At 44.3% G+C, this 27,500-nt stretch overlaps 1 protein-coding gene across 4 annotated transcripts in view; it reads left to right on the forward strand.

The window, feature by feature from the left end:
* Positions 1-27,500, forward strand: part of LOC113531476 (spectrin beta chain, non-erythrocytic 1) — a 75,848-nt gene that overhangs the window by 42,286 nt on the left and 6,062 nt on the right. For 2 of the 4 annotated variants that reach the window (XM_034300818.2, XM_034300819.2), the window contains 36 exons: positions 3,135-3,286; positions 3,618-3,791; positions 6,339-6,430; positions 7,879-7,959; positions 9,643-9,758; positions 9,941-10,053; positions 10,245-10,432; positions 10,620-10,737; positions 10,909-11,067; positions 11,165-11,467; positions 11,757-11,910; positions 12,092-12,486; positions 12,810-12,914; positions 13,592-13,750; positions 13,865-14,076; positions 14,335-14,472; positions 14,588-14,807; positions 15,576-15,929; positions 16,650-16,832; positions 16,966-17,168; positions 17,500-17,590; positions 17,817-17,963; positions 18,081-18,344; positions 19,039-19,263; positions 19,677-19,766; positions 20,039-20,332; positions 21,166-21,296; positions 21,399-21,603; positions 22,219-22,596; positions 22,707-22,951; positions 23,668-23,806; positions 23,899-23,983; positions 24,251-24,447; positions 24,538-24,656; positions 24,992-25,067; positions 25,467-25,580. In XM_034300818.2, coding sequence (XP_034156709.2) covers positions 3,135-3,286; positions 3,618-3,791; positions 6,339-6,430; positions 7,879-7,959; positions 9,643-9,758; positions 9,941-10,053; positions 10,245-10,432; positions 10,620-10,737; positions 10,909-11,067; positions 11,165-11,467; positions 11,757-11,910; positions 12,092-12,486; positions 12,810-12,914; positions 13,592-13,750; positions 13,865-14,076; positions 14,335-14,472; positions 14,588-14,807; positions 15,576-15,929; positions 16,650-16,832; positions 16,966-17,168; positions 17,500-17,590; positions 17,817-17,963; positions 18,081-18,344; positions 19,039-19,263; positions 19,677-19,766; positions 20,039-20,332; positions 21,166-21,296; positions 21,399-21,603; positions 22,219-22,596; positions 22,707-22,951; positions 23,668-23,806; positions 23,899-23,983; positions 24,251-24,447; positions 24,538-24,656; positions 24,992-25,067; positions 25,467-25,580 — 6,419 coding nt within the window. The remainder of the gene's footprint in view (positions 1-3,134; positions 3,287-3,617; positions 3,792-6,338; positions 6,431-7,878; positions 7,960-9,642; positions 9,759-9,940; positions 10,054-10,244; positions 10,433-10,619; positions 10,738-10,908; positions 11,068-11,164; positions 11,468-11,756; positions 11,911-12,091; positions 12,487-12,809; positions 12,915-13,591; positions 13,751-13,864; positions 14,077-14,334; positions 14,473-14,587; positions 14,808-15,575; positions 15,930-16,649; positions 16,833-16,965; positions 17,169-17,499; positions 17,591-17,816; positions 17,964-18,080; positions 18,345-19,038; positions 19,264-19,676; positions 19,767-20,038; positions 20,333-21,165; positions 21,297-21,398; positions 21,604-22,218; positions 22,597-22,706; positions 22,952-23,667; positions 23,807-23,898; positions 23,984-24,250; positions 24,448-24,537; positions 24,657-24,991; positions 25,068-25,466; positions 25,581-27,500) is intronic. The other 2 variants (XM_053230300.1, XM_034300821.2) reach the window with 1 other exon arrangement.

A 27,500-nucleotide genomic window follows, 5' to 3' on the forward strand; every position in this document is an offset into this window, starting at 1 on the left:
AATAAAGAAAAAAAAATTGTAATGACTGGCAAATCGCTGTGGTATAAAACACTTTGGGATAAGTTATTATAGGAAATTAATGAACATCAGGGTGGAAGCTCCGCCTCACCTCACCACGCTGTGATTGGTTAGTTTCCTGTAACAGCACACCCTGAAGTGAAGTGTTTAGTTTTCAAGGGTTTAATTGAAGTTCAGCTGAACTCGTATTCGGGCTGATCGCTCCGGACAGAAACACGGGTCAGTGGTTTTATGTTATAACACGGTTTTGTCGTTGGTTAAGTGAGACCGGAGAAACACCACCTGTAAAGCCTTCATGAGATTCGTACTCCGACAGTTTCACACCAATTCACGCCTCCCGAACTTGGTGCCACGGCAGCCCCGTGATATAAAAGGTGCGAAAGCAGACACGATGCTTTGGTGGGAATAGTGGGAGTGTCCCAAGATCCAACAGAAGTGACAGAATATCTTCATGAAGTTAATGAGAATCCGCACATCAAAACGTGCTTAAACAAGATGTTTAACCGAAAAGAAATAAGACCGTCACAACTACAGGATTTTAACTAAGCTTAAGCGCTTTTCATTGTGTTAAACATAAACGATGTTTAGTGTGTGGAAGGTCAGGACTTTGGTATACAACGCTCCGCTTCACAGCCTTTCACTGAATCAGGGATTATCTTCAGTGAATCACTCAATCACGCTCAATCTGCTCAGTGTTTCTCTCACAGTGTGTGTGTGTGTGTGTGTGTGTGTGTGTGTTTTCAGGTTACATAAAGTGATATAGCGTTTCCCGGCATGTCAGAGACAGAAACAAGAGTGCAAAAAGAACAATGGATAGAAAGAAAGAGAAGAAGGTAGAAATCCCTAGAGGAAGATGGAGATATTGAAGAAGAGAAAAGAGAGAGAGAGAAATTTCACGGCGTTGTCTGATGTCCTCAGGAGTTGTGACGTCATTAGTGTGCGTTAAGGATGTCGAAAAGCTTTACGAAGTTCATTCAAATATTAATTAGGTGTAAAATTAACCTGAATTTTATACCGCTATCAGACGAGCAAGTGTTCATGTTTGCGTTGAGAAAAAAACGTAGAAAGTGAAAAGCGAGCGTTTACGTATATTACGAATTCCAAGCAGGTTCCACACCGGGGCCTTTCAGGTGTTCAGAACTTATGTTGTTGTCTTACGTTTGCTATTTATTTTATTAGTTGTAACGTTTAGGAAATGTGTGTTTCAATCAGCCTGTAAAAAAATAAAACATAGTACCTTAAACATTCGAATGTCCTGACAATCAACCAGTCCTCATTTAAAAAAAAAAAAAAAAAAAGTGTTTTAACAGCTTTTGTTTGAAAAACTTAAAGAGCCAAAATATTTCCCTCTGGTTTCTGTGGTTATGGTCAGGGTCGGGTTTAAGCGTTGGATTAATTAGCTGCAGTAATAATCACTGTGTCACTCATGAGGTCCTCATAAAGATAGAAAACCTGACGTGTGTGTGTGTGTGTGTTTAAGTTTGGAAGCGGGGTTTCCCCACTAAATGGCTCCTTAATCTGTCTCATCATGATTACTGTCACTCCACACACACACACACACACACACACACACACACACACACATTTTCCTTCCTCAGAAGGTCCTCATAAAGTTTATATTCCCTGCTTGTGTGTGGGAGACTAAGCATTTGTGGAGCTTTTGTATCACTATACATTATTTGTACATTGTTGTAATCACTTGCTAATGTCTCTGTCACTTGCTCTCACACACACACACACACACACACACACACACACACACACTGAAGAATACACACCCACTATTTAAACATTTCCTTTTTCCTTTATCCACTCAGTAGGCCTTGAGTATATGTGTGTGTGTGTGTGTGTGTGTGTGTGTGTTTGTGTGTGTGAGCGCGCATAGGTGTACATGTTAGCGTACATATGTATGTGCACTTGAGTGTGTGTTTGTTTACAAGAAACCTGTTTAACTGTTAAGGTCATCCACAACACGTGACATTGAGCATCTGTCACCTGCCGCTCGAGTCTCATTGACAGCTCCCATATGTTCCAACCAGCACACAAAGTTCTCACATCATCCTCACAGCGTAGCCACCACGCTAGCACCCACAGCCCGTGTTTTGGGAGTAACACACATCATTCGAGTGTGTTTCCGTTTCTGTGAGCCTCAGTGCACTCCGTTCCAACGCATCCTCCACTGTAGGTGTAGAAAAGGAAGTGCACTTCAGTGTTCTTCAAGATAAAGTGTTGTACTTTTGCGCAATTGTTGACCCTTCAACATTAATATGCAATACCTGTGGTAAGACAGTGAGTGGTGATGATGCAATGCGTGGGCCGTGGTAATTGTGTGTGTGTGTGTGTGTGTGTGTGTGTGTGTGTGTGTGTGTGTGTGTGTGAGATGTTCTTGGAGAGTTGCTGTTACGTTATGAAGCATTGCTTTATGTTACGGTTTGTTTGATCATTCACTGTCAAACTGGACACCAAATTATTCGTAGACAAGAAATACACTATTCGCGAAAATTCGGATAAAAGCTTCTATCCTACGTTTCGCTCCTGAGCGTGTGCACGTTTTCGCTAAGGGAGACTCACTAATGAGAGACGTTTATTTTTCGATGAGTTACTGCGATTTTAATCGCTTAAATCATTTCAATGACACACCAGTTTAATGAAACTCGTTTGTTTAACATTAATAAAGATTGAAAGAAAGCAACCCAAAAAAAAAAAAAAAAAATATCCATAAATTAAGACAAATTAGATTAGCTGTTTAGTTAGGACAAAAGTAATGGCACCTTACATAAGGAGGAAGAGTTAGTGTGTGTCTGGTATGTTTAGGAGGCGCTTTTTCGCCATTTTGTTGCCATTTTGTCGTTTTCAGCTCTGTGAGCTTTGCCTTTTATGGCGTTTTGTAGGCGTGGCTAAATTTATATCAGCTGTACCGCGAATGTGCTTGGTAATTTACGGCTGATGTGCGTATACCGATGAATACCAGAGTTTGTTTTTTTTTCTTCATTCAGGCCGAAAATAATTCACTCTTTACTCAGAAACTGAGAAATGAGGCTCGTTGTTTCATAAGTATGTTTCATGTGTAACTCACTAGACGCGTGTTTATTGTTTATTGTGTGTTTATTGTGCAGATGAGCGAGAGGCTGTACAGAAGAAGACCTTCACTAAGTGGGTGAACTCCCACCTGGGCCGTGTGACGTGCAGGATCAGCGATCTGTACACGGACCTGCGCGATGGACGCATGCTCATCCGACTGCTCGAGGTGCTCTCCTCTGAGCAACTGGTCAGTACCTCTACACTCGTTCATTCATTCATTCATTCATTCATTCACATACTCACTCACTCCATCTCAGCCTCCACTCGTAGTGACCTAGCCCTGCTGTGTTTTTTTTTTTCCCGCAAATTAGTCATTTGTCCTGTAAAGACTGTAATAGTTTCTCGTAATTTATTTGTCTATTGATTCAGTGATTCATTCATTCATTAGTTCACTTGTTTGATTTGTTCAACTTATCTCAGTATTAACAGTGTGATTATTGATATCATCCTCTCACTCACTTCTCTCTCTCTCTCTCTCTCTCTCTCTCTCTCTCTCTCTCTTTCCCGCGCTTGTCCAGCCGAAGCCCACTAAAGGTCGGATGAGGATCCACTGTCTGGAGAACGTGGATAAAGCACTGCAGTTCCTCAAGGAGCAGAAGGTCCATCTGGAGAACATGGGTTCTCACGACATCGTCGACGGCAACCACCGCCTCACTCTCGGCCTCATCTGGACCATCATCCTGCGCTTCCAGGTACGGGGGGGCGGGGCCTTGGAGTCTCGTGCCATGACTGGTCGCATTTTTCCGTCTCATGTCAGCGTTGAGTCTCCTGTAACAGCGTGTCACTTTTATGATTTCACGAATACTTGGGACTTTTTTCCACCTTATATTCCTGTACATGGTTTAGATTTTTTAAAACAAGTTTTGATATTTGTGTTATTTTTCGATTTTGTTTTACATACACAATTTTTGTTTTGTATGAACATATATATTTAGATATTTAGATTTTTAGATTTTTTGTTTTATATACTTTACTTTCAGTTTCATTTGTAGTCATTTGAATTCTCTGTGCATGAGTGTTATGCAGGTGCATGTTTGAGTGATGGGGGATTTCCCCCGGAGCTGGATGATGAACAGCGCGTTATTATTAGAGATCGAGAACGTGCTGGCATGATGACAGTGTTACATGTTTAAAAAAAAACAACAGAAATTTACTTCTGCTTTTCTTTTTTTTGTCTGTTTCAGTTAGTTTAGGAGGCAAAAAAAGTTGTCACTTTAGAATTCTATTTTATTTCAATTTAAAGTATTTGTGTAGTTTACTTTCGTTAACTAAGCTATCCCTGTGTACCATGAAATTTAGTAGCTAGTTAGCTAATCTTGCAGGATAACCAGCTCGTGACGAACCTGGTCTGTAGTTACATGTGGCAGAAAATGTCGCTTTTATCCCACAGTGCTTTTGAATTCTCGATTCTGATTGGTCAGAAGGTGTTGATTAATTTTCTACGACAGAAGCTCTGACAATAACGCAGCCGATTTCATATTTATATTAATGCACTCGTTCTAATACATTATTGTTTCTATAGTAACAGCTTACACAGGGAATTGTATGGCAGGCAATGTACATTAAAAAAGAACATGCTGTTATTTAACAAAGAAAAACGAATAATCGTTGATGTCGTGACGTTTTCAGCGAGGAGATGTTTAACATTTATGGAAGGAGTCTCCAGTGTTAGTAAGTTTTCCATTAGTAAGTGTTAGTAAGTTTACACTTTTGTGGTTCCTTGGTAACGTGACAAACTGCGTTTTTTATTTTATTAACATCAAGAGAGAGGAAAACAAAGAAACAGGTGAAGGATGACCTGTTTATAGCTGTTGACGTGAGTGAGAACAGAAACTTTTTTTTTTTTTTTAACGGAGACGTTTCCTGACATTAATTGTAACTATAAACAGATTAAAAGTATGACGTCGTTCTTTAATTAATGAAAAATTGTAATTGTTGGCAAATTGCTGCAGTGTAAGAGAAATAAAACACTTGGGGATGTGCTGTTATTAAATAATAATGAACTTCGAGGTGGTAACAGTAATAAACACCTGAAATAACCATCAAGAAGTCTTTTTAGAACAGAGTGTATTTATATATATGTGTATGTATATATATTTTTTCTTTAAATGGCTGTTGTTTTGTGAGAACTGTAAACCCAAACCCATCATTTTGCACACACAGTTGAAATAAAGATCTCCACTAGTTCGAGTTTGAAAGTTAAAGTAGACTTAAGCAGATGAAGCCTGTTTTCAAGGTGAGGTGAATTTAATGGAATCATTGTTTTGTTGTGAGTTTTTTTTTTTTTTCTTCCCCCAAGCCCTTGATTACGACAAACTTGTTTAATTTTCCAACGTGCACACGGCGTGTTCTTCATTAAGTTGTGCGTTCACGTTGAAGTCAGCTCTCTGTTGTAATTCCTATGATTACAATCTAGCCCTGAACGCTTTCTTTTGACCTCTCAGCATCTATTCGAGTCTCCTCAGCTGAAACCGAGGTTAATTATCGAAGCGTGGCGGCGATGATGATGATGGTCCTGATTGCGCCGCACTCCTGATGGTTCCGATTAGCGTCCTAATATGCTGATTGTTTGTTTTTACTGAAGGGACGTAATTACAGATCGCAATCTTCCAATGCGTGAGATCGCAAATGGTCAGATGGGTCTAATCTCAACATGATTGTAGGTTTGTTCTACACTGTGTGTGTGTATGTGAGAGTATCGCGGTCATGTTTCCAATTTAGCATACGATCCCTTGCCGGTTAGTCTCTTGGTGTTTGCTCTAGATCTGACAGCTCTGAAATATCGCAGCCTAAATGTTCATGACCTAGCTGTCGAAATATCTCGCTAAATGAAGAGTGGGGTTATTTCTCTGTCACTTTCTTGCTAACTAATTTGAACTTGAAAGCCAGTTCCTTATTACGGAAATTTAGCAACATCTGTACACACCACTAATGTGCTACATGTGCCTTGTGTGGTGGCTTGATGGTCTGTACAGATGTAGATTGATGCACTTTATATATATTTTTAACACTTTAAAAATTTATTTGGGTATAACACTTCTGCGTAAAGAAGATACTTATAACTTAAATGTCACCTTACCAAAAAAAAAAGAGTCAGAACCTCGGGCAGTATCGAGATGTAGATATACAGATGTCTTGAGCAGATAAGGATGAGCTTGAAGTTTTTTTCTTTTTCCTTTTTTATCATGTATAAGCTAAAATGTGTGTGTGTGTGTGTGTTTGTGTTTGTGTGTGTGCAGATTCAGGACATCAGCGTGGAGACAGAGGACAACAAGGAGAAGAAATCCGCCAAAGACGCCTTACTGCTGTGGTGCCAGATGAAGACAGCTGGGTGAGAGAGAGAGAGAGAGTGAGAGAGAGAGAGAAACAGAGAGAAAGAAAGAGAAATGAGAAGAAATTGAAAGGACATTTGAGAGCACAGTGGAAATTAACAAGGAAAGAAAGTGTTGGAATTCAGAGAAGAATAATGAAAGAGGGATAGGTACAGTGAAAGACTTAGAGTGAAAGGTGGAGAGAAGACAGAAAGAGAGAGTGAGAGAGAGAAGGAACAGAGACAGAGAGGAACAAATGGTGGAATGATGAAAAAAAAAAAATATCAAGAAAAGAATAGAAGAAATAATATAGCAGCGATCATCCGGGTCCAAGCACCACATTATTTGTGACGTGCGCCGTTTATAATGTTCCGTTTCTCTGTATTGCTGGGAAGGTAAAAGGTCAAACCCTTTTTTAAAACTGCAGTTAGAGCATGTATCTAGATGTTCAAGATGCCTGTAAATCTGATGATGCCTCATGGGTGGGGATTCCATGCGAGTTTTGGTACAAGTTAGACACTGATTGTAATCATTCCTCTGTTCAAGGCTTTTATTATACAGTGGATTTGCAGCTCTGCTTAGAATAAAGCCGTAATAAAAAACAGGACAAATATGCATAAGGATACAAGCGCAATCTAATAAAAGTGACCGAAATGCAATATATAGCAATACACCAACACAATTAGGAGGAAGTTAGGGCCCCTTGCTTGCGAAAGTAGCAGTTGGGATATTGCAGCTTCCACCCAAAACGCAAGATAGGAGGCAAAGAGTTGATAAAATGCACTGAAGCAAAGAAAAAAAAAAAAAAAAAAAAAGTTTTGTAATGCTAGCTCTAGTAGTATGACCACAAATGTATGACTGGTACTTTATATACCCTTAAAAAGATGCCAAAAACAGCTGTCCTTAAACTACGTTCACATTAATACGCAGGTAGCTTGTGTAGCGACCGCTACTGTTGTCGATTGTGGGCGTGGCCTGTTCAGGCAATTCAGGCGAGAAATGGTGGTAACTAAAATTGTACAGATTTCAGATCACTATACGATTAATACACATCACTTTTGTTTGAATTGTATTTAAGTTTGATTCGCTCGTCTTCGTACCAACTTTGTTGCAAAACAAATCGGCAAAGCGAGCTAGCTGTAGTAGCTACGTAACGTCTCTACATACATTTAACCAGAGGTCGTATATGACACGATACATTGAAACTACGATTCTATTTTTGCGTGAACTAATCGGTAAGAGTTAAAGTTAAAGTAAAGTGAAAATCTCCGTCCAAATGTTGCAATGTCGTTTATCGCTGAAATCGTAGCTCCCTGTCACGTGCGTATGGAGAAAATGTCGCTTTGTTCCTAGTGTGAACGTAGGGTTATGCAGCATTAACAGTGATGCGCATTAATTATTAGTTTGCTATATTGTGTAACTCATTACACAACTAATAACACACACTCATGAGCTGTTTGTCCTGCAGGTACCCGAATGTCAACGTGCACAATTTCACCACCAGCTGGAGAGACGGCCTGGCGTTCAATGCCATCGTGCACAAACACAGGTAGCCTACCGCGTGCACGCGCACACACGCGCACACACACACACACACACACACACACACACACACACAAATATGCACCGTGACACATGGCGTCCAAGGTCGTTGTCCTCATGCAGCCCAATGCAAACACAACTGCTGAACGAAATGATGAGTCACACACACACACACACACACACACACACACACACACACACACACACACACACAACGCTTCATTGTTTAACATGTCGACGCATATTGCCAAGCCTTCAGGTATTCAGGTCAGTTGCTGAAGCCTGTCAGGTCCCATAATCCCCCGCTGCCATGTGCTGAAAAATCATTAGCACCGAATACCACAGCGCTGTTGGATTCTCCAACCTGATTGGTCAGAAGGTATTGATTGATTTTCCATAACAGCAGCTCTGGCAGTAGTGAAGCCGCAAATCACAGGTTTATATTAACGTTTTAATACGTTATCGTTTCTATAGGAACGGCTCGTTCGTGGGGCGGACAGTCTACGTAAACGGATTAAAAAAACGTGTGTAATTATTGTTATGACGTTTTCTGTAAGGAGACGTTTATGTAACCTTGATGGAAGGAGTCTCCAGTGTCAGAGGTAAAGCTGTAACTATAACTTTTCCGATATCTTCGGAAAAGGAGGAGTTTACATTAATGTAAGCGAGAACAGGAAATAACTTGGTTCACGGCCGTTCCGCAACGTTAGATGTAACCATATTTGGATAAAAAGTATGATGTGTTGTTCTTTAATTCATAAACATTGTAATTGTTGGCATGTTGCTGTGGTACAAGTGGAACAAAACACTTTGGTGCATGCTTCCACATCACACTAGCTCGTCGCTGATTAGTTTCCTGTAACGGCACAAACGGAGTGTTTTATTCCTCACGTATTTAATAATTCATTAATTACATCCTGTGCAAGAGACAGTGAAGATGTGAGCAGTAGAAGGAAACCATCTTATGCTCGAGAAAGATCATTTGAGGTGTGTGTGTGTGTGTGTGTGTGTGTGTGTGTGAGAGACAGAGACATATATCTATCTGAGTTAATGATGTCACCATTCTCATTTCACTGCTCCTGCACACCTGATTAATGACAAAGGTTAATGGCCCACCTGAGCCACCGTCTCTCCTTTCATCCATCCGTCTTGTAATGTTCCTACTCATATAAGTGACTATCAATCCATTCAGCTCTCCATCCATCTATCCATCCATCCATCCATAACAGTTTTGCCACTTCTTATAGTGTGTTTGTGCTGTTCTGCTCACACACTGCGGTGGAGAAGGCTGAATTATTTGACCTACATAAGGAGAATAAACGATCTGTCGCTCCACACACCGCAGTACAGCATTACTGGCTGATCGACGCCCTCTGCTGTTAAACGTACCGCAGTGTGTGTTCTCTTTTATGTAGAACAGGGGTCAGGAATATTTTTTTTAGCTGAAAGCAACACATTACAGGTGAAAATAATCGCTAGTTATTTCAGCATCGATGTTAGCATGAACATAGACAACGACGAGGCTTGTGTTGTGTATTACCACAATGTGGATGCAGTAAAAAATATCAACATTTTAAAGGGTTTTCCCTGGCTGTCACAGAAAAAAGGCTGCCTTGTATCTTTCGCTAATTCTCTCTCTCTCTCTCTCTCTCTCTCTCTCTCTCTCTCTCTGTCTCTGTCTCTGTCTCAGGCCGGATCTGATCGAGTTCGACACGCTGAAGCGCTCTAACGCTCACTACAACCTGCAGAACGCCTTCAACATCGCCGAGAAAGAGATGGGGCTCACCAAACTGCTGGATCCTGAGGGTACACACACACTTTCACACACTTTCACACACTTTCTCACACACAAAGTCCACACAAACAGAAAAAACACTCACACTATTGCATTCTTTACGTGTCGAAGATTATTCATAATTTATTGCTTGCATTTTATGCAGTAATGTATATTTACATTTGTGTGTGTGTGTGTGTGTGTGTGTGTGTAGATGTGAATGTGGATCAGCCAGATGAGAAGTCGATCATCACATATGTGGCCACGTATTACCACTACTTCAGCAAGATGAAGGCACTCGCCGTGGAGGGCAAGCGAATTGGCAAGGTGTGTGTGTGTGTGTGTGTGTTTGTGTGGTTTCGCTTTACATCTGAAATAGTGGATGTGATTGACAAATATTAAGGATGCTTGAGGAGGCCATACTGATTCTGTCATGATCACATCCATACTTTTCCAGAGGTGCTGGTGATTTTAAAATGTAAAAGAGTGTGTGTGTGTGTGTGTGTGTGTGTGTGTAGGTGCTGGACTACGCGATCGAGGCAGACCAGCTGATTGAGAAGTACGAGACGTTGGCCTCGGAGCTGCTGCAGTGGATCGAGCAGACCATCGTTACACTCAACGACCGGCAGCTCGCCAACTCCCTGAGCGCCGTGCAGAACCAGCTGCAGGCCTTCAACACCTACCGCACTGTGGAGAAACCACCCAAGTGTGTACACACACACACACACACACACACACACACACACACACACACACACTACATAGCCTATGGCCTTTTTGGGATTTCATTTTATGAAAATGTATGAAGCATTGGCCTTTCTGTTTGGCTTTTCTGTAACTGTGTGTCTGTGTATGTGTGTGTGTGTGTGTGTGTGTGTGTGTGTGTGTGACAGATTCACAGAGAAGGGGAATTTGGAGGTTCTCCTGTTCACCATTCAGAGCAAAATGAGGGCCAACAACCAGAAAGTCTACATGCCTCGAGAGGGAAAACTCATTTCCGACATCAACAAGGTACTGTCTCTCTCTGTCTTTCTCACACACACACACACACACACACACACACACACACACACATACACACACACAGACATGGCAAAACATGTTCTTACATTACCGTGTCTAGTTAGTAGCAGCACGTTTCTAAGACTCACGCCTGTTTGTGCTCTGTGATTGGCCGAGCAGGCGTGGGAGCGGCTGGAGAAGGCGGAGCATGAGCGAGAGCTGGCTCTGAGGAACGAGCTGATTCGCCAGGAGAAGCTGGAGATGCTGGCGGCACGATTCGACCGCAAAGCCGCCATGAGGGAGACGTGGCTCAGCGAGAACCAGCGTCTCGTCTCGCAGGTCAGAGAGGAATTAGATATTTTTTTGTAGCTTGTGTGTCAGAAAATGTGTGCATTTTTAAAAAAATATATATTTATTCCATTCTCTTCCAAATCAGGACAACTTTGGATACGATCTTGGCGCCGTGGAAGCGGCCACACGCAAGCACGAGGCCATCGAGACGGACATCGGCGCGTACGGAGAGCGAGTGGCTGCCGTGGAAGCCGTGGCCCGTGAGCTTGAAGCGGAGGGATACCATGACGTGCGGCGTATCCTGGCGCGCCGGGACAACGTGCTGCGTCTCTGGGAGTACCTGAAGGAGCTGCTCACAGCCAGGCGTGAAAGACTCATGGCACACCGCGACCTGCAGAGACTCCTGCAAGAGATGAGACACATTATGGACTGGATGGAAGACATGAAGGTGCGTGACGAACCTCGCTGTAATACATTGTTGGGTTTGCGACGGGATTTCAGTCCTACAGCTGATGACATCTCGGCTAGTCTACTAGCGTCTATTGTTTATTCTGATCATTTTAAAACGCTTGAGATATATTTTATAGTAATATTACTTTTAAACAATGGCTTGGACTACATGCTCGCTACATGCATGGGTATAAAGCCATTTAGAGCAGATTCCGAAAATTATTGTGTCTGTGTGTGTGTGTGTGTGTGTGTGTGTGTGTGTGTGTGTGTGTGTGTGTGTGTTGTAGGGTCGTCTGCAGTCACAAGACAGCGGGAAACACCTTCACGACGTGGAGGACTTGCTCCAGAAACACACACTGGTGGAGGCAGACATATCAGCCCAGGCGGAGAGGATTCGGGTGGTGCAGACCGCAGCGAATCGCTTCACCTCCGACGAAATGAGTGAGAGTTGCTCACACACACAAACACACACACACACACACACACAGGTTGTTGCAGTGCATACACATAAACACACTCGAGTATCTAGTTCCGAACTCTGAGCTCCCATTTTTTTCTTCTTTACATTTCTTCCATCATCTCCCCAATTTCCTTTTCCTCTACTCCTAACTCCTCTTCTCAGCCTATAAGCCGTGTGAGCCGGCGCTGGTGGAGGAGAAGGTGGCGCTCCTGGGCCAGGCGTACGAAGAGCTGGGCAGGCTGGCAGCCGAGCGACGCGCACAGCTGGAGGAATCGCGGCGTCTCTGGCAGCTGCTGTGGGAGCTTGGTGAGGAGGCAGCATGGATGCGTGAACAGGAGCAGATCATGGCGACGGAGGAGTGCGGGAAGGATCTGTCCTCTGCCCTACGCCTCCTCTCCAAACACGAGGCATTCCGTGACGAGATGGCCGCCCGCTACGGCCCGCTGGGGAACAGCATCGCCTCCGGAGAGCAGCTGGTAAAGGAGGGGCACTGTGGAGCACCTGAGATCACAGAGAGGATCAAAGAGATCAAAGCTCAGTGGGAGCGACTGGAAGAGGTGAGGAGAGAAGAAGGGAGAGAAGAAGAGACAAATGTGCTGGATAGATGATGGATGGGTGGATGGATGGATGGGTGGATGGAGAGTCTCTCATGATAATGGATAGCTGGATGGAAAGCTAGCCATTATAATGGATGATGGAGAATCAGGCATGATGATGGGTGGACTGATGGATGAATGGATGGATGAATGAATGAATGAATGAGGTCTTTCTTAATAAATGAATGAATTCAGAGTCAGTCATGATGATCTCATCTTTCTCTCTTGCTGTGTCTCTCCATTTTTTTCATCCGCTCTCTCTTATCTCTCTCTGGTCCCACTAGGCATCTCGTTTGCGAGAGCAGCGTCTGAAGGAATCTGTAGCTTTCCACCAGTTCCAGACTGACGCCAACGATATGGAGGCCTGGCTCCAGGACGCTTTCAGACAGGTAGCACTCATTTCAGGATATGTCTTGAAGTTTATCGATAATGTAACTGTTAATGCGATTTTCGTAACAGCGTTACAGTGACGTAACTGTAACTGTGATGTTCGTAACGGCGTTACAGTGGCGTAACTGTAACTGCGATGTTCGTAACGGCGTTACAGTGGCGTAACTGTAACTGCGATGTTCGTAACGGCGTTACAGTGACGTGACTGTAACTGCGATGTTCGTAACGGCGTTACAGTGACGTAACTGTAACTGTGATGTTCGTAACGGCGTTACAGTGACGTAACTGTAACTGCGATGTTCGTAACGGCGTTACAGTGACGTAACTGTACCTGCGATGTTCGTAACGGCGTTACAATGACGTAACTGCGATGTTCGTAACGGCGTTACAGTGACGTAACTGAAACTGCGATGTTCGTAACGACGTTACAGTGACGTAACTGTAACTGCGATGTTCGTAACGGCGTTACAGTGACATAACTGTACCTGCGATGTTCATAACGGCGTTACAGTGGCGTAACTGTAACTGCGATGTTCGTAACAGCGTTACAGTGACGTAACTAACTGCGATGTTCGTAACAGCATTACAGTGATGTAACTGTAAATGCAGGGTTAGTACTGCTGTTAAAGTAAGGTAACTATTACAATATGCTAATAACCTGTGTGTGTTGTGGCAGGTGTCCAGTCAGGAGGTCGGCCATGATGAGTACTCTACACAGACGTTGGCACGGAAACAGAAGGAGGTAGAGGAGGAGATCCAGAGCCATCGCCCTCTGATCGACTCACTGCACGAGCAGGCTCAAACACTGCCTTCAGAATACGCCCAGTCTCCACAGGTACATGTGCTAGGACCTTAGGTCACCTGCACACTCAGTGTTTTCTGGTAGCCCTCTGGTTGACCCCCTCTCTCTCTCTCTCTCTCTCTCTCTCTCTCTCTCTCTGTTTCTCAGGTGGAGGGTCGTCTCCCTGCTATAGAGCAGCGCTATGAGGAGTTGAAGGCTCTGTCCTCAGCACGCCGCGATGCCCTGGAGGGGGCTCTGGCTCTGTACCGGATGTACAGCGAGGCCGACGCCTGCCAGCTGTGGATCGGAGAGAAGGAACAGTGGCTTCTCACCATGGAGATCCCCTCCAAACTCGAGGACCTGGAGGTGGTCCAGCAGAGGTGAGTGGGCGGATGGGAAGGAGAGATATACTGAGGCATGCACAGAAAGAGTGATTTTATCCATAAGATTAAAAATGCCAATCAAAAAATTCACACTGTCAAATCCATTTAAATGCAAGATCATATCAAAACATGATACCTGTATATCACAATATGAGAGATTTCAGCAGTGATTAAATAGATGCTTTTTGCCTGTTTAGTGTTACTTTGTGTTATGGTGTATTGTGTTGGTGAATCGTTTGTGTTGTGGTTGTGTAGGTTCGAAACTCTGGAGCCGGAGATGAATAATCTTGGCTCTCGCATCGCTGATGTGAATCAGGTCGCTGAACAGCTGCTCAAATCCGACAACCGCAACAAGGAGCAAATTAACCAGACTCAGGACCAGCTCAATGACAGGTATACACACACACACACACACACACACACACACACACAACACCACAGCATGTGAGCATACTGCATCATCATTATTTAAAATAGGATCCCGTAAGACATTTTATTCGCTCTGTAGGTGGCGTGAGTTCCAGCGGCTGGCGGATGAAAGGAAGCAGGCTCTGGAATCAGCTCTGAACATCCAGAACTACCACTTGGAGTGTAACGAGCTCCAGAGCTGGATGAAGGAGAAGACTAAAGTGATCGAGTCCACTCAGGGTCTCGGCAACGACCTGGCCGGGGTCATGGCCTTACAGCGCAAGCTCACGGGCATGGAGAGAGACCTGGAGGCCATACAGGTACAGCGCCTTGATATTCAACAGGCTTTAGTATTTACTTACTAGCTAATAATCAGATCTTTTCAGTGCAGAAAGTACCACCTCCAGCAGTTCCTGGTCTTTAGTAAAGCACCTATTCTAAAACAAAGACCTGAGAAAATCTACAAGAAGGAATAGAGTGTCACAAATCAATCCTGGTCTCTCCAGTGCAAAAGTGTCTAAAGGAGCCAAGTTTCTGCCTGTATACTCTATACATGTGTCTATATCCATAAAGACATACTACACACACGTCTTCATGTAGAGGAAGCTTATGCTAATGCAGAGTGAGTTAGAGGATACACAGGTACACACACACACGCTCATACATGCTCATGTAGAAGCCTTGAGCAAGCCAAGAGCCCTGGAGGCTATACACACATTCCACACGCACGTGTATACACCTGTGGAGGCTCAGAAGCCTGATGAGAGACCTGGAGGCTACACACAAGCTGACACGCGCACACACAAACACACAATGGGCCTCGTTTATCAAACTGAATAAGAACAGTTTTATTTGTTCCCAGGAGCATTTAGACATGAAGTGTAGTATTGAAGAAAATTCAGTTAGTGAGATCTCCTGTGATTGTGTAAATTTACATATAAGCAGACGCAAATCATTTAATCATCGAGTTTAAATCTCTTATCGAAAGATTGAAATGTGAAGCTCATTTTGTTCACATACACACACTAATGATCATTACACACACACTCGATACACTTTCTCACGTCGCTCTGCTTTCTGTCCTGCAGGGGAAGCTGGGCGGCCAGCGTGCCGAGGCTGAGAACTTGGCGTCCGAGCACCCCGAGCAGGCCGAGGAGATCCAGGCGCGGCTGGCCGACATGGAGGAGGAGTGGGAGGAGCTGTGCAGCACCATGAAGAAGCGCGAGGAGGGTCTGGGCGAGGCTTCCAAGCTACAGGGCTTCCTGCGCCACCTTGATGATTTCCAGGCCTGGCTTTCACGCACGCAGACCGCCGTGGCCTCCGAGGACACGCCCACCTCGCTCGCCGAGGCGGAGCAACTCCTGGCTCAGCACGACGCCATCAAGAACGAGGTGGACAACTACCGCGATGACTACGAGAGGATCAAGGCCACTGGCGCGGAGGTGAGAAACAGTACATTCATCACTCTGTTTATTTTACAGCCCACACAGAGTACACAACACTGACTGAGTGAATACACACACACACACACACACACACACACCTTTAAAATAATCATACAGTAAATAGAGATTTATCATACGTTTCAAAATACAGATCAACTATTGAGAGAATATGTAGGTCAGGTTTTATTTTATTTTATTGTATATTATTTATTATATTGTTTGTTATAAAAGTTAAACTCAGTTACACAAGCAGACAGACAGAAAGACACAATGACAAAGAGCCAAAGACAGACAGACACAAAAAGAAACAAAGACAGACAGATGGACAAAAAAAAATAGAAAGGAAAAATAGAAAAACAGGCAAAGAGACAAAGATGACAGATGTAAAGACAAAGATGCAAAGACAGATACAAGGACAAAGAGACAAAGAGAGACAGACACAAAAAGAAACAAAGACAGACAAAAAGACAAAGACAGACAGATATAAACACAGACACATGGACTAGACAGACTATTAGACACAGACTAGACAACTATTCAAGCAGCACACATATAAATAAACTATAACATGAAAGAATGAGTGAACATGTAGATGAGGAACTAAAATAAAACAAATTAGGAGACGTGTCCTCAAATACACAGCATGCTCATTTACTATGGTCTCTTTGTGTGTACGTACGTGTGTGTGTGTGTGTGTGTGTGTGTGTGTGTGTGTAGGTGACCCAGGGCCAGACGGACGCTCAGTACATGTTTCTGGCGCAGCGGCTGCAGGCTCTGGACACGGGCTGGCAGGATCTGCGCAGGATGTGGGAGAGCAGACAGTGCCTGCTGGCCCAGGCCTTCGACTTCCAGACCTTCCTCAGAGACGCCAAGCAGGCAGAGAGCTTCCTCAACAGCCAGGTAAGAGACGGAAACAGAGAGAGAGAGAGAGAGAGAGAGAGAGAGAGAGAGAGAAAGATGAAAAGGCTAGAAGATATCAATAAACGGACGCTTTGCTGTAATTATCTGACTTTGTTCCGGTCTCTCTCTTCAGGAGTACGTTCTATCTCACACCGAGATGCCGTCGAGCCTGCAGGGGGCGCTGGAGGCCATCAAGAAGCACGAGGACTTCCTCACCACCATGGAGGCCAGCGAGGAAAAGATCAACGGCGTAGTGGAGTCTGGGCGGCGCCTCGTATCCGACGGCAACGCTAACGCCGACAAGATTCAGGAGAAAGCCGACTCCATTGAGGAGAGGTAAGGAGAAAGACGAGCGTGTGTATGTTAAAGCAGTGTGTTGTATTCCCTGCAGTAACACTAGCGCCCTCTGGAGGACATAACTCATTATCAGAATTATATAACGTGACAGGTCACAATAGCTACGCTTCATATATTTGTATTTAGGGGATAAAGAGACGCCCCTATAAACCATTAAAGTAACATTTACTGCTGCTCGATCAGCCTGATCTCTGCTGATGCTGACAACGCCAGAGAAGCGGAATGTCGGCCGATTTTATCGACACAGCACTGTAGTGCCAGCGACAGCCATGATTTAACGTGGCTCTAAACATCTCCTTCTGTTTTTCAGGCACCAGAAGAACAAACAGGCTGCTAATGAGCTGCTGGGGAAACTGAAGGATAACAGAGAGCTACAGCACTTCCTTCAGGACGGACAGGAGGTATACACACACACACACACACACACACACACACACACACACACACACACACACACACACACAGAAAACTGGCACTGTGTTTTTTGTTTGTTTTGTTGGTCCATTACCAAAGATTCCAGTTGAATTGGTTTTGTTTAATTAGAAATAAATTAACAGATTCTGTTTTTTTCCTCTTCGTCTCCCTCTCTCTCTCTCGCTCTCTCTCTCTCTCTCTCTCTCTTCATAGCTGACTCTGTGGATTAATGAGAAGATGTTGACAGCTCAGGACATGACGTACGACGAGGCCAGGAACCTGCACAGCAAGTGGCAGAAACACCAAGCCTTCATGGCCGAGCTCGCCTCCAACAAGGACTGGCTGGACAAAATCGATAAGGTGCACACACACACACGCGTGCACTCACACACATGCGTAAATGCCAATGCACATTCATCCAAAGCAAAACGATCAGCGACTGTTTAAGCTAAAAATTACGTGCTCTCTCTGTCTCAGGAGGGTCAGGCTCTGGTGAAGGAGAAGCCCGAGCTGGAGGAGACGGTGTCCGAGACCCTGCGTGAGCTGCAGAAGCAGTGGGATTTGTTAGAGACCACCACACAGACCAAAGCGCAGTGTCTGTTCGACGCCAACCGCGCCGAGCTCTTCACCCAGAGCTGCTCGGCTCTCGACACGTGGCTGCAGAACCTCTCCTCACAGCTGCAGAGCGACGACTTCGGCAAGGACCTGACCAGCGTCAACATCCTGCTCAAGAAACACCAGGTACGCTCACATGGCACGGAAGTGTGGAACAGCAAACAGACTGACAGACAAAAACTGTGGCCAGACAAAAAGCTGATAGAATTTAGAGAAGGTCACGATAACGAGAAAACACGAGTCGAAAATAAAAAGAGTCGATTCCCTGACACCAGGCCCTGAAAACTAAGAGACAGTTCCAAAGCTTTGAAATCGACTCCACATAACGAAAATGACTCGTCTCGTGGAAACAAAATGAGTATAGTATACAAGTGTTTCAGTTAGCCAAGCTGCAGATAAGCGATTCAGTGATTCTCCCAGCGATTCAGACCATCAGTCTATAGGTCAGACTAAAATACTGCACGGAATATTAGCATCTTTTTAATAAAATTAAACCTAATGAAAAAAGATTCCTCTCGTATCAAATGTAGCTGATCAGACATGGACGATATTTTGGGTCTAAAAATGTTGCTAAACACAATGGAAGTCTGTCTCAACTTCCTCCCAAATTAAATGTAGATGTAGTGAAGATATTTTACAGCGTCTGTGCTTATATTATTACGCATACTGTATACTGTGATTGTTTATTATATAACCAATATACATTTATAACATATTATTAAATTATAAATCAACCACACAGTGATGTTTCTGATCACAGGTGTGAATATTGATGACTTGATGCTGTGTGTGTGTGTGTGCGTTTCCGTGTGTGTGACAGATGCTGGAGCACCAGATGGAGGTGCGGGAGAAGGAGGTGCAGTCTCTGCAGTCGCAGGCTCTGGCCCTGTCTCAGGAGGATGCCGGGATCGCGGAGGTGGACGGGCAGCAGAGGAGAGTGATAGACACCTTCGCTCAGCTCCAGGATCCTCTCAATCAGAGACGAAAACACCTGCTCGCATCTAAAGAGGCCCACCAGTTCAACAGAGACCTGGAGGATGAGATAGTGAGACTCGCACACTCGACACACATTTCACCAAGTCCACAATTTTGAGACTTGTTTAAAAAAAATCTTAACCTTTCTAAATTATGGCACCTCTGTGTTAAATGTAAAATGTGTGACAAAGAGTCATTTCACTGATTCCAGGCTTTAAAAGCTAAGAGTTATTTCCAAAGCTTTGGAGTCGATTCCATACACCGAAAACGATTCGCTTCATGCAAAATCTTAAGCCTTGCTTCTGAACGATTGCACCTCTGGGTTTTATATTAAATGTGAGATGAGTATAATGTGCAACCCACTCACACAAATTGACTAACACACTAACTGGGGTGTCTGTCTTTATCTATAAGAGATATAGAATGAAATAATGTACATGTTTGAAATATAACAAATTTCATTTTGTCTCTTTTCTCCTGCAGTTGTGGGTGAAGGAGAGAATGCCGCTGGCTACGTCCACAGATCACGGCAAAGACCTGCCCAGCGTTCAGCTGCTCATCAAAAAGAACCAGGTAACACACACACACACACACACACACACACGCACGTGTAAAAGTAGCATGCTTTAGTAGCTCTGCAGAACAGATAAATCAGCATGAACACTTTTGTAAAATAAAATTGCTGAAAATGTTTAGTAGCTTTCCAAAGCATGGAAGAATCTTTTAGGGGTTCAATGTTGTTTATAAAGCTAATAACTGAAGTGCAGAGAAGGAGTGTTTGGTATTTTAGGTACTATTCCACTGACTCACTTTCCTCATGTTTTTGTTTTTGTCCTTATCCTCAGACGCTGCAGAAGGAGATTCAGGGCCACCAGCCTCGCATTGACGACCTGCAGGCCCACGGGCGCAACATGGCCCCCGGCCACGGGACAGAGGTGGGTGGGGAGCGGCAGGCGGTGCTGGACGAGCGTCTGAACGAGCTCGGGGAGCTGTGGGCGCGGCTCATCTCCGAGACAGAGCAGAGACACACACGTTTAGTGGAGGCCCATCGCGCTCAGCAGTTCTACGCAGACGCTGCAGAGGCCGAGGCCTGGATGGGAGAGCAGGAGCTGCACATGATGTCCGAAGAGAAGGCCAAGGTGCGTGCGTGTGTGTGTGTTCATCAAGAACATCAGGGACATTTTAATATAATTATTTCTAAAAGCATCAAAAAAGTTTTTTTAAAATGTAAAATAAGATGTTATAAATGCATATAACTCATCCTAAAGTAATTTGAGGATGTTTATAATGCATTTATAACTGTTTTATAGGATGGTAGAGTGCTCTGGTTGTTGTAATACATTTATAACTGTTATTAGAGGTTGAGCAGAGCACTTTGATGTTTATAATACATTTATAACTGTTATTAGATATTGTGCAGAGAGCTCTTATGTTTATAATATGTGTGTAACTGTAACTATAGGATGAGCAGAGCGCTTTGGTGTTTATAATATGTGTGTAACTGTAACTATAGGATGAGCAGAGCGCTTTGGTGTTTATAATATGTGTGTAACTGTAACTATAGGATGAGCAGAGCGCTTTGGTGTTTATAATATGTGTGTAACTGTAACTATAGGATGAGCAGAGCGCTTTGGTGTTTATAATATGTGTGTAACTGTATCTATAGGATGAGCAGAGCGCTTTGGTGTTTATAATATGTGTGTAACTGTATCTATAGGATGAGCAGAGCGCTTTGGTGTTTATAATGTGTGTGTAACTGTATCTATAGGATGAGCAGAGCGCTTTGGTGTTTATAATGTGTGTGTAACTGTATCTATAGGATGAGCAGAGCGCTTTGGTGTTTATAATATGTGTGTAACTGTATCTATAGGATGAGCAGAGCGCTTTGGTGTTTATAATATGTGTGTAACTGTATCTATAGGATGAGCAGAGCGCTTTGGTGTTTATAATATGTGTGTAACTGTATCTATAGGATGAGCAGAGCGCTTTGGTAATGGTAAAGAAGCACCAGATCCTAGAGCAGGCGCTGGAGGATTACGCTCAGACCATCCACCAGCTGGCCAACAGCAGCAGACTCATGGTGGACGGTGAACATCCTGAGAGGTGAGGAGCATTCTGGGATATGTCTCTCTGAGCCACTATTTAAAACCCGCTGTGTCATAAACAGTGATTCTCACACGCTCCGTGTCTGTGCGTCTCTGTCAGTGAGCGGATCACGCTGAGGCAGGCTCAGGTGGATAAGCTGTACGCCGGGCTGAAGGACCTGGCCGAGGAGAGGAGGGGGAAACTGCAGGAGCGACTGCGTCTCACACAGCTGAAGCGAGAGGTGGACGATCTGGAGCAGTGGATCGCCGAGAGGGAGGTGGTCGCCGGCTCGCACGAGCTCGGCCAGGACTACGAGCACGTCACTGTAAGAACAACATCCTGCAGCACATCCTCACCGTCCACTCAGAGACTGTAGCTTTATAGGTCACTTTATAAAAAAAAATAAGTATCGGAAAGTTCCTATAAAATATTTTAACCTTTTTTAATGCATTTTCTAATGCATATCACTGAGGCAAATATAACTTACATGGAATGCCACATTGTCTGTTTTTGTTTTTTTTTTTTTTTGCAGGTGACTCATTCACCAAAACAGTGTATATGTTATATATTTTTTTCCATTAGCATTTATGTTTGAATTTTCTCTCCAGACATTACCGTAATTTTCCCGCTGACTACATTCCTTAGTACGAGCCTTAAACAAAATTACTGATACATTAATGCTACTTGCACAACACATATATTCAAGATATTTTTCTAATTAGGCAGGATCTAGTGGCAGTACCTACTTTAGTCCAGGAAATATGGTATCAGTTACTGTACTGGAAAAAGGCAAAGAGAAATTATCTTTCATAATCTCTGCTGCCATGATGTGTATTAAATTCCAGCAGAGATCAGTTTACACCAGTGAAGACTGTAATAAAATAATTCCCTTCCACAAATAGTTCTCCTCTCTCTCTCTCTCTCTCTCTGCCCGTCTCAGATGCTGCGGGATCGTTTCCGGGAGTTTGCGCGGGACACGAGTGCGATCGGACAGGAGCGCGTGGACGCAGTGAACGCCCAGGCAGACGCTCTGATCGAGTCAGGCCACCCAGAGAACGCCAGCGTGGCCGAGTGGAAGGACGGCCTGAACGAGGCCTGGGCCGACCTGCTGGAGCTCATGGACACGCGCACGCAGATGCTGGCTGCTTCGTACGAGCTGCAACGCTTCCAGCAGGACGCTCGCGAGGCGCTGGCACGCGTCCGCAACAAGAGGGAGGCGCTGAACTCGGCCGAGCTGGGCCGCGACCTCAACACCGTGCAGCACCTCCACCGGCAGCACACGGCCTACGAGCACGACGTGCATGCGCTCAGCGGACAGGTCAGAGCGGGCGGGGCTGTGACAGAAGGACAGACTCAGGCGCCATTTTGTATCTAACCAGCTAACAGCACATGCTCGGTTTCATTAATCTTTATATCGTCTCACTGTAGGTGACACAGGTGCAGGACGACGCGGCACGTCTGCAGAAAGCGTACGCAGGAGAGAAGGCAGACGACATCCATCGGCACGAGCGTGCCGTCACCGAGGCGTGGGAGGGGCTTCTGTCTGCCACTCAAGCCAGACGGCTGCTGCTATTGGACACGGTGGAGAAGTTCCGCTTCTTTAACATGGTCCGAGATCTGATGCTGTGGATGGACGGCATTAACTTACAGATCCAGTCTCACGACAGCCCCAGGTGTGTTTACACACACACACACACACACACACACACACACACACACACACACACAAACTACAGATACACTTATAATAACGAAAGACCACACTTTTGTGTAAGCGTTTATATTAGCATCAGCTTGAATTCTTTGATATTATTATGGGATGTTGCTCACAGCTTTGTTATGTATATTCACACCTCCGAAGGTGCCAGAATTTTCTTCTAAGACGATGGTTTTGCAAACAGCATCTAGGCCACCACCGTTAAACACATATCCCCAAAAAAACTGGGGGATAGAAAATGCTGACTGAAGCAGATCACTCTTTTTTTTTTTTTTTTTTTTTTTTTTTTATTCCCCTTTACTCTCACGTTATTCGATGTAACATAAAAGCAAGAGAATTTTAAAATTAAAAAGTAATAAACACTATGAAGGAGAAGGTGGCGTTGCTAATGTCAGTATATTGCAGCGTGAACACTCCTAGTTCACAGCAGTACGGCTTCCACTCTCGTTAAAATAGCACTTGATCCAGCACATCCTGTTATTTTACATTTTATTTTTAAAGCCAGGTTTTTTAGGGTGAAAATACAAAATAAACAAAGTGTGTTCTTCACAAGTACATTAGTATGCAAATACACACATATACATATTATGGATTGTTATGTAGTAGCTGTTTGAGGATCGTGTGTGTGTGTGTGTGTGTGTGTGTGTGTGTGTGTGTGTGTGTGTGTGTTAGGGATGTGTCCTCAGCTGGGCTCGTCATTGCGAACCACCAGGACATTAAAGCAGAGATCGAGGCCCGATCCGGCAGCTTCACCGCCTGCACCGACATGGGACACGCCCTCATCAACAACAACCACTATGCTTCAGACGAGGTATACACACACACACACACACACACACACACATATACACTTCTCAACAATCTGTTATAAGCACACACACACTGTATCTGATTATGTTGCAGATCCGGGAGAAACTGCAGCAGCTTCAGGAGAAGAGAGACGAAATCAACCAGAAGTGGCAGGACAAAATGGACCACCTGCAGATTGGTGTGTGAGAGTGTGTGTGAGAGTGTGTGTGAGAGTGTGTGTGAGAGTGTGTGAGAGAGTGTGTGAGAGAGTGTGTGTGAGAGTGTGTGTGCTTGTGTGCGTGTTTTTCGATTGTACTTGATGAAACTATGAATGCGTTCTCAGATACGCAGGTGTCCTCTGTATCGCTACTGGCTACTGTTATTTTTCTAACTCTCTGTGTGTGTGTGTGTGTGTGTGTGTATGTGTGTATGTGTGTGTGTGTGTGTGTGTGTGTGTGTGAGACAGTCCTGGAGGTGCTGCAGTTCAGCAGGGACGCCTCCGTGGCTGAGTCGTGGTTAGCGGGTCAGGAGCCGCTGGTGCGCGCGGCCGAGCTCGGCTCCAACGTGGACGAGGTGGAGAGCCTCATCAAACGACACGAAGCCTTCGAGAAGCTCGCTGCTGGCTGGGAGGAGCGGTTCATTCAGCTCGAGAAGCTCACCACGGTACACACACACTCACACACACACACACACACACACACACACTTCTCTTCAGCTTGCTCTTTTATTCATTATCCGTTCTCTCCCTCACAGCTCGAGGAACAGGAGATTCAGAGAAGGAAGGAAGAAGAGGAGAGAGCGCGGAGACCTCCGACGCCTCCCCCCGCAGAGGAAGTGGTACAGTCCGAGACTGAATACGAGTCTGGAGCAAGGTTAATATACATCACCAGTTAATGAAAACGGACGTGTCAGAGTTAAACGAGAGTGAGTGTTTGTGATTTCTGTGACCTTATCTCTCTCTCTCTCTCTCTCTCTCTCTCTCTCTCCCTCTCTGTCTCTCTCTCTCTCTCTCTCTCTCTCTCCCTCTCTGTCTCTCTCTCTCTCTCTCTCTCTCTGTCTCTCTGTCTCTCTCGCTCTCCCTCTCCCTCTCTGTCTCTCTGTCTCTCTCTCTCTCTCTCTCTCTCTCTCTCCCTCGCTCTCTCGCTCTCTCTCTCTCGCTCTCTCTCTCTCTCTCTCTCGCTCGCTCGCTCGCTCTCTCTCTCTCCAGGACGAGTTTGGACCAGACCACACTGAACCAGTCAGTGTCTGTCAATGGAGTCCACAGTGACCAGGACACGTCACAGGTTGGACTTTACACAGCTTCACCACTCCACACACTGCTGTTCCACTGAAAAACATTTGAGCATCACGTTGTTAAACATCATACTGTTGTGTGTTGTGTTGTTGTGTGTTGTGGTGTGTGTGTGCTTCGTTCTTATAAATGTTGTCCTGTGAATGTACACGTTCTATCAGATTGTACTCTAATGTGTGTATATGTATGAGAGAGGTGTGTGTGTGTGTGTGTGTGTGTGTGTGTGTGTGTGTGTGTGTGTGTGGTCCACGACCCTGTAAATGGAGTTAATATGAAATTTAATTCACGTTGTGTTTGTGAAGTGTTAATGTGACCCTAACTTTACATGTAAAGAGCAGATTACATCTGACACACACACTAACTGTTCCTGTTACACTTCTCTTACCTGCAGTCCTTATCGGTCTCGGTATCTGAACTCCCGAATGCGGAACCTAAACCTCTTACAAAACCGGACTCTAAACCGGTCTCTAAGCCTGTGCCCAAACCCTACAAGGCACAGCAGCGTGTGAGTACTAACTCCATCAGCGAAGTGCTCAAGTCCAGCTTTATCCTAGCACCATCGCTAATCCCATCACCTCCTGCGCTGAACGAGCTAGCAAGCCGGTGGGCGCAGTTCCCCACTCGGCCTGCTAGAGGGCGCCCTGAGCCTCCCTGTGGTCTGCAGAGCTTTCCGTGTCTTGTCCAGTTTGTTCTGTTTAGTGTCAGTGTGTGAAGAAAAAAAATATGTCAGTGTTTCCCAATCCTTTGTCATCACCACCACAGTGCTGGGGTGTCATTTAGTTGCCATGACAACAATTTAAGTTATTTTCCTAATGGCCACATTTTAAAATGAGTTATAAACAGTATGAGGGAAGGTTGAAGAATATTGTTAATGATGAAGATATTCATTTTCTTCCTAAAACAGCACATCCTGTAGTGGTTTATTCCTTTCATACTGCAGTAATTTGCCAGGAATTACAATTTTAAATGTATTAAAGAATGATGCATTGTACTTTATTGTTTATACTTAGATTTAATGTTGTGGATCGTCCGTGAAACAAGTTAGATCCTGTTCTCATTTCCGTTATATCAGCTATCCAGTCGTTCCCTCACCGGCCTCTGTTTATTCTCCCTCTTGAAGTTAATAAGACATAAAAACCCACATGTGGTGCAGTGAAATGTAAAGACCGGTTCAACTGGATTGAGAAACACTGAGTGGGATGCAAACGTAGTGATTTGTTTAACTTCTTTATTCCTTCTTTCTGTGAAAAAGTGGTTTAGTTCTGGCCTTTAGGTCCATGTGGATTAGCTATCAGAGCCTCGGGGGCAAAACTGTCATATAACATCATATAGCTACACTAAAAACTTTAAAGATTCACGCTGGAGTGTTTTAAATTTCTGTTCATTCTGTACCATAAAGGCTGAACTGAACATCACTGCCTCCTCAATTTCCTCTTAATGCTGACGTTTAAGTCAAAGTCCTGAATCTGTAGGAACTCCTTGCGGTTGGTTCAGTGTTGGTGTGTGTTGGTGTGTGTTGGTGTGTGTTGGTGTGTGTTGGCGTGTGTTGGCGTGTGTTGGCGTGTGTTGGCGTGTGTTGGCGTGTGTTGGTGTGTGTTAGTGTGTGTTAGTGTGTCCGCGCTGTTTGCTGTGTTTTCCATCCTGCACCCAGGCCCCATGATGTTGCTGTCTGAGTTTGTCCATATGGCTGAGTGTTCTCTTCTTCATTGTGTGTTTTCTTTGTAATACAGAGCAACATGAAGTCTTAGAGCACAAAAACAACAAAATTAATTGGATTTTGAAGAAAAAAAACCTCGGATTTCAGTTAATATTTAAGCTACATAATTTATTAGACACTAGCGATGATGTGGAAGTGAGCAGCTTTTTCACCATTTAGCTCCTTTTCGGCAATTTTATGAGACTCAGCTCTAATTTGATAAAATGATTGATTTAAGGAAAACGTTTCAGCCCAGTCATATGGTAAAGGTTCTCTAGACCTCACAGTTCTTGACAGGAAGTGGAAGAAAACGGTATACACTCTGTGTCAGCTCAGATTACAGCACAAAAAGCACATCAGCAAGCGAAAGTTTCTATTTTTGACAATTTTGGAAATACATATGCAGAGGTGCCAACATTTATGGTTAAGCTGTAGCATTTATGAATGTTTTGACCCCTTGCTATGTGAAAGCATGAGCCTCTGTCTCGTGAGCCAGTAGAAATAAGTGGGCGGGGCTGTGGAGTCTTGGTCAGTAAATAATGGAAGCTCTAGAGTATTATTAATTAGTGATCACAAATGTTTACCTCGCTGTTTTCTAACAGTTGCTAGCATTGTCTTGCTAACAGTGTTGCAAACTCTCAATATGATTGGTGTTTAACGCTAGCAAAAAAAAGTTAAGAAATTAGAAATGATACTGTAGCCTAAATATTACAAGTAGTACTGTTTTTT

Source organism: Pangasianodon hypophthalmus, chromosome 27 (assembly GCF_027358585.1).
Source record: "Pangasianodon hypophthalmus isolate fPanHyp1 chromosome 27, fPanHyp1.pri, whole genome shotgun sequence".
Classification (NCBI taxonomy): domain Eukaryota; kingdom Metazoa; phylum Chordata; class Actinopteri; order Siluriformes; family Pangasiidae; genus Pangasianodon; species Pangasianodon hypophthalmus.